Raw genomic sequence first — 16375 nt, forward strand, 5'->3', positions numbered from 1 at the left:
TAATTTATTCTTAATGCTGAATCTGAACAACAAAAATACCCTATAGAGCTTGTTTAAATTAGTTTTAGCTTTTTAAACAAACACAATTATCGGTTAAAGTCAATGTATAGACGAAAGTAAAACTCTGGGACAAGGATGTTTGTTTGATCTTAAATTTTTTGAAACCCATTTGTAAATGTGCGCCCGAATGTGAAACTACTCACAGCTGGTTTATACGCAGACGCACGATGATCGCAAGGGCGTTAGATAAACGCATGACGCAGTTTAAAGAGGAAGCCGACGCCTAAACGACAAATGAAAAAGCTTTTCACCCCGCGCGACCAAAACAAGCGTCTGTGTACGTTTCGTGATCGGAGATGGGCACAAATTCTTAATTTTTACCAAGTAACCTGACCTGAGGTCAAGTGTAAATATGGGTTTTTCTTCGTTATTATGTTGACTTTATTTTAACTTTCATATATGATGTTAATTAGTATTACATTTTTAACAACATATGTCATTTTTATGGTCATAAACTACATTCAACTAAAGTAATGGACGAAACAAAATCTCCCCAACGTAAAACTCCATAAGGTTGGGACCACAATGGTCCCGGAAGTTCAAATCCGCGCGAGACTTGCACAGTCTATATAAGTTATCATACAAGCGCGAGTGGAATACGGAAAAATATAGCGCTTCTGCGTCCCATATCCAACGAGGCCGAAGGCCAAGTTTGTGGCATGTTTGTGTGGATCATTGTATTCTACTTTTACAACATCTTTCTAACCATATGCATTTTATAAAAAACGGTTACAAACGCTTTTCAAAGACCAACTCGACCGATCCAAGGCAACGTGTTCCTTTAAGCCATAGCACTCGAAGCAGTCAAGTTTTGTATTATACAAGTTCCTTTTGAAACTCCTATATCCATCCCCATGTCGAGAAACAGGTCTCGGATGTTTACTATTCTTCCGCCCTGTATTAAAAGAAAAAAATCCCATTACATAATAAAAGTTCTGTTTTGAAATTCTTTTACTCATCCCCATGTCAAAAAGCAGGTCTCGAAGGTAAGTTAATAACCTCTGAGACCTGGTTTCGCAAGAATAGTGTCAAACAAGCAGAGTGTAACATCCCACCTCCATGACCCCAACTGCAACTGCAAGAGGCACGGAAGTGTTTTGTCAACAAGTATACTTTAAAGGGGGATACACGCCCTTTGTCATTTTCAAATACCATTTTTTCGCTTGGTGTATTTTACCAAACCGATGATAAGACCGTATAAATCAATCATCCATGGGCGAGGCAAACATTTTGACCAATATCACCTGAGGTGGCAAAATCTAAAAACATTTTTTGAAAGGTCTGTGTCTAGGGATGGTAAATTTGATGTGATAGCAATCCCAGGGTGATAGCTTTAGTGGTAATAAAATTGCCACTTTGTAAGTCTAGTCAGAATGAGCTATAATCCTCGGGTGGTTACCAATCTGGTCTGACCCATGGACTAAATAATACGGGAAGGATCGAAAGTCATTATAGGATACCCCAAGTTGTTTTCCCGGTATGTTTGCATGCTTCGCATTCGTAGAGGTTCAATAACCAGTCACGGCACATCCATTGATTAACACAAACAGCTGTTCTCTTACATTCTGAAAAGAAAAACCCAAGTTAAGAGGGAGAGATAACGACTATTACCTTCCCCCCTTCTATAAGTTGTGAAGGTTAGGGTTTTATCGATCCTGGTTCATGAGAGGAGATAGACCTGCTTAAAGATATCTTCCTGAAATCAAGGTGGGTTAAATTTGAATGTAACTTTAAAAGTGACAGAGAGGGAAGTTGATAAAATGATAAGGAACAGGATTCGACACTATGGCAAAAGAATGTGGACACAACCCTGCCATGAGCAGGAAAACTGATTTCCTTTATTAGTGTGAGAAACTTGATAACCCGATGTGGGAAAGACGACGAGGTCGTTTCCCAGTTCTCTGGAGTAGTCACAATCTGTTTCTGCAGCACGCGACGTTTAATCTCCAATCCATTGTGGAAGTGTAGAGGGTCAAGCGCGGGTTCTCATGTACTGTTGTGCAATCTAAAGAGTGACTTGAAGCGAAGGTTAACCAGAGCGACGCGCGCACATGTCGCATTGGATGCGTGATCTACAGCAGTTTCTCCCGTCCATCAAGATAAATTATAAAACCACCATAGCCTAACGCTAATACATTTAAGTGTTATTTCTTCCTGTGTGACAATATTATTCCTGTGACCTGGTGCAAACACATCATAGCCAACCGACATTCCAAACAATGATTTAATAATAATGTATGATCTATCAAAGTTGTGAATGGAGCTGTGAGTTTGTCAGCTGATCGTTGCCCAAGAAATTGGCACTCCGGGGAATTAAACAAAAGGCGGTGTCGAGTGTCCAACGAGGAGGAGTTCGTGGGACGTTTCGAGGCTGCTCCCCCCACGGGCTGTGTAAATAAAACCCGGTGGTGGTCGTGTCTACATTAATACTATTGTTTATGGACACCAAGGCCAAAATGTCATGTCCTGGCTGCTCGGTGTGGTAGGCCTCTACTGGTAACACTTTTAAGAAGAACTCGGCATGGATGGTGGTGAGGTGAATAGTTGTTTTGCTCCGGCGGCGGACAAGAGGAGAGAAAATACACGACCACTGAAAGTCATGGTGCCTTTAATGTTATTATTTATATGCAGCTGGATTCCGGGCGGTCAATCAATGTATATCAACACCGACAGTAACGGAACCCAAAGTACTAATGCTCAACTTTTAACAAATTCTACGCTTGGAAACAACGACAACCAGACAAATTCTTTCCCAACACCGTTAACATATTCAGGTAGAACAGTGAGAGCAACGGACGAAGCATACATTGAGAATCCTAGTATAGCTGAGTTTCGGGAAACTGTTGATGTGAATGTCTTACTGAGGAGATCGTACGCCGAGGCTAGAGCCGGCTGCTCCAACATGTCCAGCGCCGAGGTCTTGAAGGGCCACGTGGAGAAACTCCGGGGAACGGCCAACGGTAAGGTCGATCTGGTCTTCCTCGTGGACAGCTCGTCCAGCGTTGGTATCACGAACTTCTTCAACGAACTGAAGTTTGTCCGGAAACTCCTTGCTGGGTTCGAGGTGGCCGAATGGGCCACCAGGGTGGCGGTAATTACATTTGCCTCTCGGCATCGTGTTGTGGTCAACATTGACCACCTGAGCGAACCTAATGTTACCAAGCATAAATGCTCCTTGCTTGGCGCTGAGCTGCCAAGTATTACGTATGTGGGAGGTGGGACTTTTACTCGAGGCGCTTTTGTACTAGCTGAGGTGAGTGTTGTTAAACATTCTTTTACTAAAGGTCCCACTCTTCATGACCATGTGAACTTTGTTTACAATAAGTGTGACCTTGTACATTCTTTGAGTATTCTGGCAGGCAAGATACTACACACGTCCTCTGGGAATGTAGTGTGTCATAATTTCCACATAAATCCAAGAGTTATGAAAGTAACAGCTGGACAAGTTTTGAGATGTGCCCCCTTTCATCGTATTAAAAGTTGATAAGAATTAGACAGTGCAATCTCCATAAAGTATAAGATTTGATGCTTTCTTCAATTGAGCTGTGTACAAATCCTGCCTGCAGGAAGTCGAGGCTCTTTGGCTCTTTTGTAAACATGTGATGTCACACGTCACATCGTCTATACCCCCACAATTAAACATGGCATTTACTTCTAAAATATTGACAACGAGCAGAGAGCAAGCTTCCTGAAGACCCACAACAAATTTATCGAAACGTCGTTTCACTATATTTACTCAAATCTATAAATCTAATACGAGGCTCGAATTGGAAAACTAAACAATGAAAGCACCCCTCCCTACTTCACAACCGCATACAAAAATGTTCTGAGAAGTTTATCATCGGTTTCCCCGTCTATTTCCCGAAACTCTTACCAAGTTGCTGCCAAGCCGGATCGGGTAGTTGCTGGTATAGTTCCTTTGTGATATGCTTTCTTTGGCATAAAAACAAAACCACACATTATTGCATAATGATCCCATTTGAAGTTTATTAGTTTTAAAGGCATGCACTGAACACTATTTAAAATTATTCAAAGTAATAATTGTTAGCACAAAAACTTACGAGCAATGGAAAGTTGTTGATATAAACAAATTGTGAGAAACGGCTCCCTCTGAGGTCACAAAGTTTTTGAGAAACTTTAGAAATAGATTCTCAAGTTATGCCTGAAAGCACACACTTTGTGCAACAAGGGTGTTTTTTTTAATAAATATTATTCTCTAGCAACTTCGATGACCAATTGACTCAAAATTTTCACTGTTTTGTTATTTTATGCATAATGTTGGGCTTAGACAATTACCAAAGATTTCAAAACTTTCTTCACACGCTAATTCAAATTTTGCAAAAAGTGGTTGAACAAAAAAACTCGCGTTCTGAGCGCGATTTGAAAAGAGTCGAAACGCAATGCAATTTTGACTGTTATGCATTGCATCTTCACAATTCGATTGGTAAGCGGTGTTTCATTTGTTTATTAATATATGTTTTATCATTCGAAGTATATGTCATTGTTTTGTCTTGGTTTTAAAACTAAACAAATGACGTATCTGTAAACATTTTCAATATATCCAAACTTAAACGACACTGTTGTGCCAGCCCCCCCCCCCGCCCATCCAAACCCCACATTTTCCTGTATTTTCTTATTTGAAAAGTATCACAATGCAATAGTTGGGTTACCTGTAAACAAGTTTGACAGTGATGGTCCTCGAAGTGTGTTCGGTGTCAGAGTTTAAATTATTAAAGGGTTATTCTTATGGGCATATTATTCCATAGCAATCTAGCTCTAAACTCATCAAATACGGCAATGAAAATGCTTGCTTGAAAATCAATTCTTTTGCAGAATTGTCTTTTTTAAAGCTAAAAATGCTTTCAATGTAAATAAGGAGAACGTCACTTACATAACTGGAACAAAACTCAGACAGTTTTGTTGTTGTTTTATACTCAGTTATATTTTCTGCAAATCTGTAAATAATATAACCATTATAGTTACAAGAACTGTTAGGCAATACTAATTGAAATAGGGGTTAAACCAACAAAGTTACCGGTCCCTATGGGGAAAAACCATTTAATATCAACGGGTATCTAACTTCACTTTAATTTGTAGAACTATTTTCGTGGTCCGGAGGGATTATGTTTACGAATTCTTCAACAACACTTTGACATATCATCGCCTCGTAAACGGAAATGAAATACGCAATATTTACAAATTGTACACGACTTTGATCTGAACCTTGATCTTCTCTCTCGGGATCTTGGTATAACCATGAGGTAATAGAATTACTGTACCATTAATTTACAGTTCGGTTAAATTACCCCAAAGACACCATGTGATCTTGATGTTGGTAGAACATGATTAGAACTAACCATGGTAAAACTATTACAGGTTCTTGGTTAAACTAACTCAAAAGACACTATAGAGCTGAATGATATTAGGCCTGTGTTTTCTCAGTATCTTGGTGGAACCATGGATATTACTAACCATGTTAGAACTATTACAGATTTGTAAAAAAGATTTGTCAAAAGGCATAACAGATGATGCCAGAAACTTGCACTACAAAAATACTTTTAATTTTTATATTTTTATAAACGACTGATTTGTTTGCCTTTCGTGTATACGTAATACTTTACTTTGTATTTCCTATGGACAAGTTTGAAATAATCTTTCTTGAGGGATAAACATAGTACAAACATAAGAATAGTGAATATTTTTCGTTTTTGAAGGCAATAGTCTTATGAGAGTACCTTCACTTTATCACATATTTAACAAAAATTTCCTTAGGTAATTCATAGTAACACAATGTATATTTCAAGTATACTTTTGATCCTAATCCCACAGAAAGTTTTAACTTCCCAATGGGCCCGTCCCAACGCCACAAAGGCTGTATTCCTCATAACGGACGGGTACTCCAACGGTGGCGACCCCCGTCCAATAGCTCAGAACCTTATCCGCAATCACGGGGTGGAAATATTCACGTTTGGGATCGAGAACGGGAACGTGAAGGAGTTGCGGGCAATGGCGTCTGAGCCAAAGCTGCACCATTGCTACATCTTGGACAGTTTTGAGGAGTTTGAAGCTCTCGCGAGGAGAGCTTTGCACGAGGGTAAGAGATGTGGCCTAATCGTGGCCATAAAATGTCTAGAATAATATGGGTTCATTGGTTACCCAATAATTTATTTATTTCCTTAATTTCAATTGTACCTTTTTATGGCATGGCAACACCCTTTTATGGGCGTTGCAACACTCCGAATTTATCCAAATGGAGCAAAATGGCCAATGTGATACCAATAAAATATTGTGTTAATTTCCCAATAATGTATTACATTTTAAGTGACTTCTTTTAAAAGCCCAGTTATTGTTTAAGATTGTTTGAGTCATTGAATTACCCAGTAGTGGAATATATTCTCTAATTAAAAGTTCTTATTTTAACTCATGTCTCAAATATTAATAAATGAGATATGGAACTCGGTTCCTCCCTCTTATGTGGAATGGTCCATTCTAGGATATCAACGAATTTGAGCTTCCAGTACAATGCACTTTGGAGAAATTTATATGGAAAAGCTTGCGGTAACACCGTGTCATTATTATGTTTGGGTGGTTCTGAAAAGAACCGTTGGTTTCAACTCAACGTTTCGATCAGTACGCCCTGATCGTCTTATGGAGAGCACGATCAGAGCATACTGATCGAAACGTCGAGTTGAAACTATTCAGAACCACCCCAACTCATTCAGAGATAATCATGACATAGTGTTACCGCATAATATTGTCCATGTCGTAATTCCCACCATGCAAAGTTTCAAATTCTTCTTGGAGAAATGTATTAATTATTGAGTATGCGCCAGGAGGTAGGGGTGTAGATAGGCGACTGCTCTGCGCTGATGTGATCATCGCTGCTGCTTGACCCCCTAATTCAAGCCAGATATCTCATTATTATTACCCACACAGATTTAATAATAATTCCATCAAAAGTCTCTGGCCGCTCGGACAGTGAACTGTAAAGGAGCACTGCCCTGTCTGCCGAACATAATATTGGAATTATTACACGAGTCCTATCTGAACATGATAAGCCATTTAGTCAGATCTGACGTCCCGTCTAGCCATCTCTACTGATTGTATACAGCCTTGGACAAAGTGCCACTGAGAACAGAGTATGCTTGTTTTCATCAGCCTGCTACAAGGTATTGTGCGCGGAAGGTGGTTGGGGACGTACCGGTATAGACAAGTTATTGCCGCTTAGCTAAGAAGGTGTGTAAACCCCCACGCAGCAATTTAGCAAGGGTCCCGCTTGCTCATTTTCAGCAAGGTTGTGGAGACTGTACCACGTGTGAAAGGACAACAAGGTTTACACTGTTCATACGGGTAGGCAAATTTGAGGGCTTATAATACGTCGAGAAAATACGCATGTAAGGCTTTTGCGCGAAAGCTTCAAAGTAAGCTATATTGGTGGCTGCAATCGAAAAATGATTACGTGCAGGAAATTCAAGAGACCCTTTTTGTAAGGGTCTAAGCGGTTTTCGTTATGTTATAAAAAAAAAAAAAAAAGGGTACGTGACAACCAAAATGTGAAATGTTCACATGTTTTTTACCTTTTTAGTGCACTGGCATGGACAGCCGTAAGTTCAATTGAGATGTTGTGTAAAACTTTCATTAAAAGAAAATACATTCCGATGATTGGTTGCAATTTTAAAATTTTATATCTGGTTAACATTGTTATAAACTTTGGCTAGGTGTGTTTTTGGCCTTTTTTCTTCTTTTTTTCTCGACCGTCGTTGGCAAAAACTCGGGCTTGCTTCGCATGTCGATATAAATGTCCTAATGGAGTAATTGAAGACTGTAGGGGATGGGCGTTTATCAAAAGTTCCGTTTAATTAAACATTTTTCAAACCCTTTCCAATAATTAAGATTTTGCACGTGCTGTTTAATTCAAAATGACCGGTTGAAAATAAGTTATTTTTATTGTCTGCTTTTAGCTGGTAATCGCTTGAGCTAGGCGTTGACCGCGATATACGCCACGTAGTACCATTTTCTTATTGCAGCTGTTATGATTTAGTCGGGTGCTCAGACGTGTACGTTTTTTAGATATGGTGCGTTGCAATTCGTATTTAAACCAATGAGAAAAAGGGTACCAAGCACTGTTCAATTGCGGCGTTTTGTTGGCAAACCGGTTGTCAGGTCGTCGTCTGCTCTCAAAAACAGGTATGTAGTGACATTTGTATTAAATAAAACGACCCTTTTTGCTAGCATATTTGTTGTAGAACGATCGAGTTAACAATAATGCCCCGTTAGTTGCAAGACAGAGAAGAATAGGCCTATCTATGTAAGATTAATTAAAGAAGTGATACACACACATGACACAGACACTGCACGTCCGCATACACGTCCGCGCTACATGTGCACCCGACTGCCGACCCGTTTACATTTTGTTATGTTTTTGCGCGTTGTCGGATTGTCGTTGCACTATATCAAAACATTTTGGCATTAGATTTGGACGAACTATGGATGAACTGTACCCTCTGACGTGTAACTGACGTGTACTGGTTTTATTTGGGGATAACTTTCCGTATGGCGCCACCACTTTTTCACTCATTTTTACAAAAAGGGATATATCAATCAGGTAAATAAGTTCCTATATTATTTCATATCGAATGAAAAAGTGGTGGCGCCATACGGAAACTTTTCCTTATTTGGAAACATTTCCTGCTACTTTTTCATTAGTTATGAAATAAAAACTTGTAAAAATTAGTGAACAACTTCAACTTGTTCAACAAGTGGTCACAGCATGGAGGCCTCTCCATGGTCACAGTATTAACACTCACAGTGGTGGCAGGATATGGGGGGGGGAATGGTTTTTTTTTTCTTCTGAATCCTGCCCGCACTTTTTTATTAGCTATGAAATAAAATTGTGTTAACATAACCCTCCTCCTGTCGGCCGCGAGGAGGAGGGTTGTGTTATCGCAACTACTTGTTTATCTAAAATGAGATATTCCTTTTTGTAAAAAATGGAAGGCAGAATACGGAAAGTTTTTCCACTATTTCCTTGACTTTTTGACAATATTTCTGATAAAACTATTTTTTTTTAACCAGAGCAGATTCACCGATAATGAACTAGACACATATATAGCTTGACAGTGCTCTAACTTGGGTATTGTTTTGTGTACTCCTTTTATTTTAGATTTCTTGGTTCCTACTAGTTGCGATAACGTAACCCCCATCGGGAAGAGGGTTACATTATCACAACTAAGATTGTTCTTGCATTAGTTTAACATTTAAAGGAGTACAGCAGCGCCCAAGTACTGGGTCTAGATAATGTACAGATGGCCTTTATTTAGAAACTAATATTCAGTAATTTATTACATAATCAATGACATAATCACAGGGCCTACTGTTTTGTCTGTTAATAGATGATTTTTTCTGCACTGATCTGCTTAAAAAAATTGCCCAAAATGATAAAAAAGACATGATTGATAAAAAAAATTGACAAAAAGCCTGATGTCTTCTCAATAGTGTCAAAGAAGAAATATTACACTCTTAATAAATTTCTGTGCTCAAAATCGATGTTTTTAGCACTAAAATTTTCTTGCAAATTTCCTATAGGGCCTATCATGTCTTTTTCATAACTTTGGCAGTTTTTGAAGCTGATGTGCGGAAAAACCGCAATTTCCTGAATCATAGGGAAACACGTATTTTGCCTTTGTAGTAGAACAGTCGAAGTAACAATTTTAAAGAGGAGTACAGCGGCCCCAGTTACTTGGTCTATATAGCCCAGATTAGACTTTTCCGTTACAGTGGCACTGAAGTCCTACCAGGGCTTATACAGCCTATAGCTTCGTGAATCTTTACAACACTAAAATGGAGAAAATATTTGTTGTGAAAGTAAATGCAATAAGCACAATTTTAAACTCTTTATTTGGGAACAAATTCTCACCTTACCTACATATCTTTAATTAACCGTTTGACCCAGTAGGTAGACAGATCCGGCAATCCCTGTCAGGGTTGCTATTTTACCATGTTTACCAACCGGTTTCCACTTCCAATTGTAACTGGTATCCTTCCTTAATGCTTTCATCTTCCTGTTGATGTTTGGACCTTGATGTGTAGAGGTGATTTACACACTGTGTGAAGTTGTTTCAAAACAACACCTGTCCTGGGTACATGGGTCGTAACTAGGTTAGGGACACCCAAATAAACCTTGGTCCAATACCGTAGCTTTACTCCGGGAGTCTGGACATACGCATGATTGATTTCGTTGAGCAAAATGTTCTTTAGTTGGCCTTTTTGCTAAGTAAAGCCAAGTTTGCCAAAATAAAAAACTTATTTTTAAATGCATGCATACAACAGGTTTGTAGGTGTCAAGTCCAGTTCATAGTTACCGTCACAAACATTTGTAGCGTAAACGGCCCTGTGGCGTCAAAATTCGCTTTGCATATGCAAAAAGTCCAGAACCAGGCTTAACACCCCTCCCCTCCCTCCCGTCCCATATCATCACCTTAACAAATATTCCTTTTTTGTAAAAATGTTCCCTCCTCCTTTCAGGGTTCTCCCCAGGTTTTTTTCCAACCTGTGGGGCATTCTAGACCCCAAATTTTTTTATGTTTGCTGAAGCACGCTGATTTGAAACACGGTCATCAGAATGTTTTCTACTTGGTGTTTTAAAAGCCCTATTGGTGCAATCTATATGGTTTTCTCTTGATGTTTTCTGTGAAAACATTTATCACCCAATATATGCGCGCATCATCAAGCAATTCAAAGCTGATATGCGTTAGCTAAGAGAACCCTACTTTTTTTCCCCATTGAGCTTTGACCTTTTCTCATCACCACTCTAGATCTCCATCTCGGAGACTTTATACTTGAGAATGAGGGACTGTGTTCATCCCTGTGTCCCCGTGGAGGTTACTGCTGTCATCCAGAAGCGACATGTCGATGTGGGACGACTACCGGTCAGTACGAGTGTATATGCCCCCAGGGTTACCATGGCAGCGGCTTGGTGGATGGTTGTCACCGTAAGTTTAAGTTTTGTGTCTCGGCTCACAACCGAGTGACAACAGTTCACATCTCATTTTTTTCGAATGCACTATAAAACATGAAAGGAAGGTGCTTTCTTCACAACCAGCTTGTGTTGCACAACACATAGGGAGCTATGCCTTAAAGACAGTGGCCACTATTAGTAATGGTCAAAGACCAGTCTTCTCACTTTGTGTATCTCAACATATGCACAAAATAACAAACCTGTGAAAATTTGAGCTCAATTGGTCGTTGAAGTTGCGAGATAACTATGAAAGAAAAAAACATCCTTGTCACACAAAGATGTGTGCTTTCAGATGCTTGATTTCGAGACCTCAAATTCTAAATCTGAGGTCTTAAAATCAAGTTCGCGGAAAATTACTTCTTTCTCAAGGAAGCTGTTTCTCGCAATGTTTTATACAACCATCCTCTCCCCATTACTCGTCACCAAGTAAGGTTTTATGCTAATAATTATTTTGAGTAATTACCAATAGTGTCCACTGCCTTTAACAACCAATCTGAGGACAAAGTAATTTTGACAAAATTTCTTGTTCAAGGACACAACCCATATTTTATTCCTTAAACCATCTCAGCTCCCTGGGGACTATATACAGCCGGTGCTGGGAGTTTCCTTCAATTAGTTCATGAATATTTTGTAGGTTTTTCACCTAAGTTAAAAATACTACTTATATGAATTATTTACTCTACAGTTTGCCCATCGGGTACATACAAGCCCCAAGCTATGCCAGGGGGCATTAGTACGTGTAAATCCTGCCCGGACCCGAACCACACCAGCAGACCAGGAAGTATTAGTCTGGCGGACTGCACTTGTAGGAATGGATACCAGGAAGAAGTCGGGACGCATGTCTGCCGAAGTAAGTGTCATAAAATCTTTGAAAGCAATTAAACAAAAGTGTCTGGAAGTAAACAAGTTGCTGAAGTGTTTCTTGCTTTGGGGGAAAGTCTTGATTTATTTCGCAAATTTCAAAGGAAAAGATGGTAACTCAGACTGTAAATTCTTCAATCATCTTACTCGGGGAATGATTTCAAGCAATTGTAAAACGAAAGAGTAATAATAACAATAAAAGACATTTGTAAAGCACCTAATGCGAAAAGCCTCTAAGCGCATAAAGCGAACAATAAAAATACAATGAGAGAAAGTTACAAATTATAAATAAGGAGATTACACAAAAGCAGCTTTAAACAAATGAGTTTTCAACGGAGACTCAAAACATTTTAAAGAACTAGCCGGGCGAGTATGCACAGGAAGACTATTCCAAAGAAATAGTGCAGCATGACAAAGATCTGTGGCCATAAAAAATGAAAAGAAGCTCTCGTAGTTGTTGAGATGATCGTAAACTCTGAGTAGGGGAATAATGGTGAACAAGTTCAGATAAATAAGCAGGAGATAGACATGCTTGAGCCTTGAAAGTTAACAGAAGAATTTTTTTTAACTGTACAAGAAAACAGACACAACAAAATTAGTCCCTGAAAACATTTAACATAGGATAAGTTTTGAGAACTGATTTGAATTTTGTGGTACAGAGACAAGATCTAAGATTACGTGGTAGATAGTTCCAGATGGCACTATGGCACTGATGGTGAGAATAAAGTCCTGACAAATACATAAAGTCAATGAATGACTGAATACCTTGATACCCGTTTGCAATCGATGATTTCAGAATCAAAAGGAATGTTAGTCAACTGACAGTCGACATGATGGTGTGTCTTTTTCCAAAGGTCGTTGTTAGTGCAAGCATCCTGTAACCTACTAATTTAACCTTAGTGCAGTATGGTGTCGTTGACTAATGTGTTGGCCAAGGATGCCTTACATCGTGCTTGACCATGATATACGGGTCAGGGCCTCAATGTCCGGACTTAAAACGTGTCTTTACTGAGAAACTGTGAACAAGCCTTGAATATTAGCCCAAGGCACAAGGCCTTGAATTGACCCTCGGCACCCACAGCAATAGAAGACTTTTGGGACACTTGGTGGCAGCAGACTCACCAGGTAAAAATCCATTGTTCTCGGTAATGTGCGCAGGCTCAGAACTACGTAAACAATGGAAATTTACCTGGTAAGTCTGCTGCCACCTAGCGTACCAAAGTCTCCCATTGCCGTTGTGCCTGTGGTACCCTTTGCAAAGTTCCAACACAAACTTACAATTTCCTCAAACCACTTTACCAGAGGAAAATTTGCTGTGCCCCTTCAGGAGTGAAGTTCAAGTCCTGAAAATTATCAGTCAAATTCTTAGTAAAAAATAAATAGTTTGAAAGGTCCATAAAAGCTTCAAATATACATCAGCCTTTGATCTCGATCAAATGTTCCTACTTTTTTCAAAGGGCCAATTAAAGGAACACGTTGCCTTGGATCAGACGAGTTGGTCTATGAAAAGCGTTTGAAACCGTTAGTTATAAAATGCATATGGTTAGAAAGATGTTTTAAACTAGAATATAATAATCCACACAATTATCACTCAAAATTGCACGGTTTTCATTTTACGTCGCAAACTAACACGGTCGGCCATTTATGGGAGTCAAATTTTTTACTCCCATTAATGGCCGACCGTGTTTGTCGACGAGGTAAAACGAAAACCACGCAATTTCAAGGCATATTTGTGTAGATCATTGTAGTCTACTTTTACAACATCTTTCTAACCATACCGATTTTATAAGAAACGGTTACAGAACGCTTTTCAAAGACCAACTCGACCGATCCAAGGCAACGTGTTCCTTTAATATCACACCTAACACATATCTTCCTGTGAGCCTCCATTAACCTTTCTGGGACCACCCAAATTTGTCGTCATCTTGTTTGAAGAGGGCCAATTTATAGAGCTACTTAAGCACAAAAAGTAGCTTTTAGCACAATAACATTATACCTAGCAGAATAAGGTTACCAGCCAAAATACCGTGTCCATTTATAGTATGTAACTGGTATCCTGCCTACCTTTGCTTAGCAGAACTTGTTGCTTTAGCAGCTCTGTGGAATTTGACCCAGGTGTTTTTCGTGCACATAAGTCTTCATAACACTGAAACTACCATCTACCTAAGATGTAAACACAAGTAAAACGGAACGATCTTGGAAGAAATCTGTAAGATAAATATTTTTTTAAATTTTTCCTAGATAAAATTATTCTTTTCAAGGAATTGTACGAATGAGACGAAAGCATAACAAAAGCACAGACATGGATAAAGTAACAGGGTTAATGGAAAAATTTATTGGGTAAATATTATCCATTGATTTTGCTTCTTTACTTTCGGGGGTAACACATACCAATATAAATCACAGACAAACACTAGTAATACAGGAAGTGAAGGCTAGGTAATGTGGCACTGATGCAATGCATACACACCACCACAGGAAGCAATGAACAAGGGTACGAACTCTCGCTGGGCGTCTGATAGGCTCTAATGGTACCCTGCGGTGGCACAGCAACACCTTGGTGTCATTGGACACCGGTTGGCCTTGAGTAACTCCGAGTCCGGAATTGCTCCAACCCCTGATTTTGTTTTGGGATCGGTTTCCATGATAATTTGATTGAAAGCTTTTAGCGATGAAAAGAAGTCACAAGTGTATTTTTGTAAATTTGTTCAAAAAATGTTTGTTTTTTACCACAGTGGTGAAGTGTCCTGCTTTATCTCCGCCAACAAATGGCTTTTTTGTGTCTGGTAAATGCAGCAGTATGGTTCACAATGCGTGCGCCATGGGCTGTTCGGCAGGCTTTAAGCTGATAGGTCGTCCTATCAGGGAATGCTTTGAAAATGCTACCTGGAGTGGGGAACCGGTTGTATGCAAAGGTGAGTTCCTAATAGCTGCTTAAAGCCATTGGACACTTTCGGTAAACAGTGTTGTCCAAAGGCCCACACTTCGTGTATCACAACTATAAAATAAAAACCTGTGAAAATTTAGGCTCAATTGGTCATCAGAGTCGGGAGAAAATAACGGGAAATCCCACCCTTGTTTACGCACGTTTCGCCGTGTCATGACATGTGTTTAAAATAAATCCGTAATTCTTGAAAATCGAGAATTGATAGTTGTATTAATGTTTTCTCAAAAAGTAAAGCATTTCATGGAATAATATTTCAAGAGAAGTCTTTCACCATTACCTTCTGTAAACTCTGTAAGTTGTTTTTTAAATATGTGAACTTTTAATTGTTTTGTTCAGAAAGTGTCCAATGGCTTTAAAGGCACTGGAAACATTTGGCAATTACTCAAAATATAAGCATAAAAAAATTACTTGGTAACGAGCAACTGATAGCTGTTGATAACACAAAGCATTGCAATTATTGGTGGTGCTGAGATCTATTGACAAAAAAATACACTCAAAAGTGGATCCTACATAAATTAATCAAATTTTAGTTTAAAATTCAACGCTTTTTTCATAAAAGAGGTAAAATAACCAGATTTCAAATATTTTCATAAAAGAGGTAAAATAACCAGATTTCAAATATAAAAAGCCATTTTTATAATGAGACCTTCGTGAAATTGTGTAAAATCTCATCTCTTTGAACTTCTCTTTTGCAGTAAAGACTTGCCCATCCCTTCCGAAGCTTCCAAATGGATCAGTCCACTGCACTAAGGAAGGCTTCGTGTTTGATGCGGAATGTACCACTCTCTGCGATAGGGGGTTTGTACTGGTGGGATCCAAGATGAGACGATGCCTGCCAATCGCTATGTGGGATGGACTCCCCTCTGCATGTAGAGGTAAGTTGAAACACTTTTGGTGAAAATGTCGAGCGATTCCTTAATAGAGACTCAAACAGCTGTGCTACTTCAGCTGCCAGTTTATGGTTCCATATTTAGTATGAAACCAAGTAGGACCTTTACTGTTTCTTGAACTACCCCTTATTCTTCGGGCCATTTCTGAAACGTCTCAACTCCTTAGGAATATGCTTCACCGGCAGCCCTGCTGGTTTACAGATTGCTAACCATGGACATCAACAACCTCTACTTTCATAGGTACCATTTAAAAATTTTTTTTTTTTTTTTTGCAAGTCGCCAGACACACAAGGCCTGAAGGCTACTTCAAGGTGTGGGCTACAATTATTTGCTGATCAAGCACCAGAGCTTGAATCCTGTGCTCTTAACTGCTCGGCCATGACACGCCATTTACTCTTTGATAATTGGAAAACAAGTGTCTTGCTTAAAGACATGTGTGTCGTGACAGGGATTCGAGCCCCTTCTCTAATAACTCTTGAGGGTCTGGTGCACCAGAGTCATGTTCTGTGACACCTCACCTTTGTATCTCTTTTAAGATGTTGTATTACGGTTGCTTAGCCTCAATTAATTCTGAACAATTTGGCACTAGGAGCGTTAAAT

General features: G+C 39.2%; 1 protein-coding gene across 2 annotated transcripts in view; it reads left to right on the forward strand.

The window, feature by feature from the left end:
* The first annotated feature begins 2053 nt into the window (after positions 1–2053).
* LOC139946165 (sushi, von Willebrand factor type A, EGF and pentraxin domain-containing protein 1-like) overlaps positions 2054–16375 on the forward strand; it is a 40552-nt gene continuing 26230 nt past the window's right edge. The window contains exons 1-6 of one of the 2 annotated variants that reach the window (XM_071943786.1): positions 2054–3313; positions 5890–6154; positions 10875–11051; positions 11763–11927; positions 14674–14853; positions 15581–15760. In XM_071943786.1, coding sequence (XP_071799887.1) covers positions 2582–3313; positions 5890–6154; positions 10875–11051; positions 11763–11927; positions 14674–14853; positions 15581–15760 — 1699 coding nt within the window. In that variant the 5' untranslated portion in view covers positions 2054–2581. Of the gene's footprint in view, positions 3314–5889; positions 6155–7275; positions 7297–10874; positions 11052–11762; positions 11928–14673; positions 14854–15580; positions 15761–16375 lie in introns of those variants that run through there. The other variant, XM_071943787.1, reaches the window with a different exon arrangement.

This window comes from Asterias amurensis, chromosome 13 (genome assembly GCF_032118995.1).
Source record: "Asterias amurensis chromosome 13, ASM3211899v1".
NCBI lineage: Eukaryota > Metazoa > Echinodermata > Asteroidea > Forcipulatida > Asteriidae > Asterias > Asterias amurensis.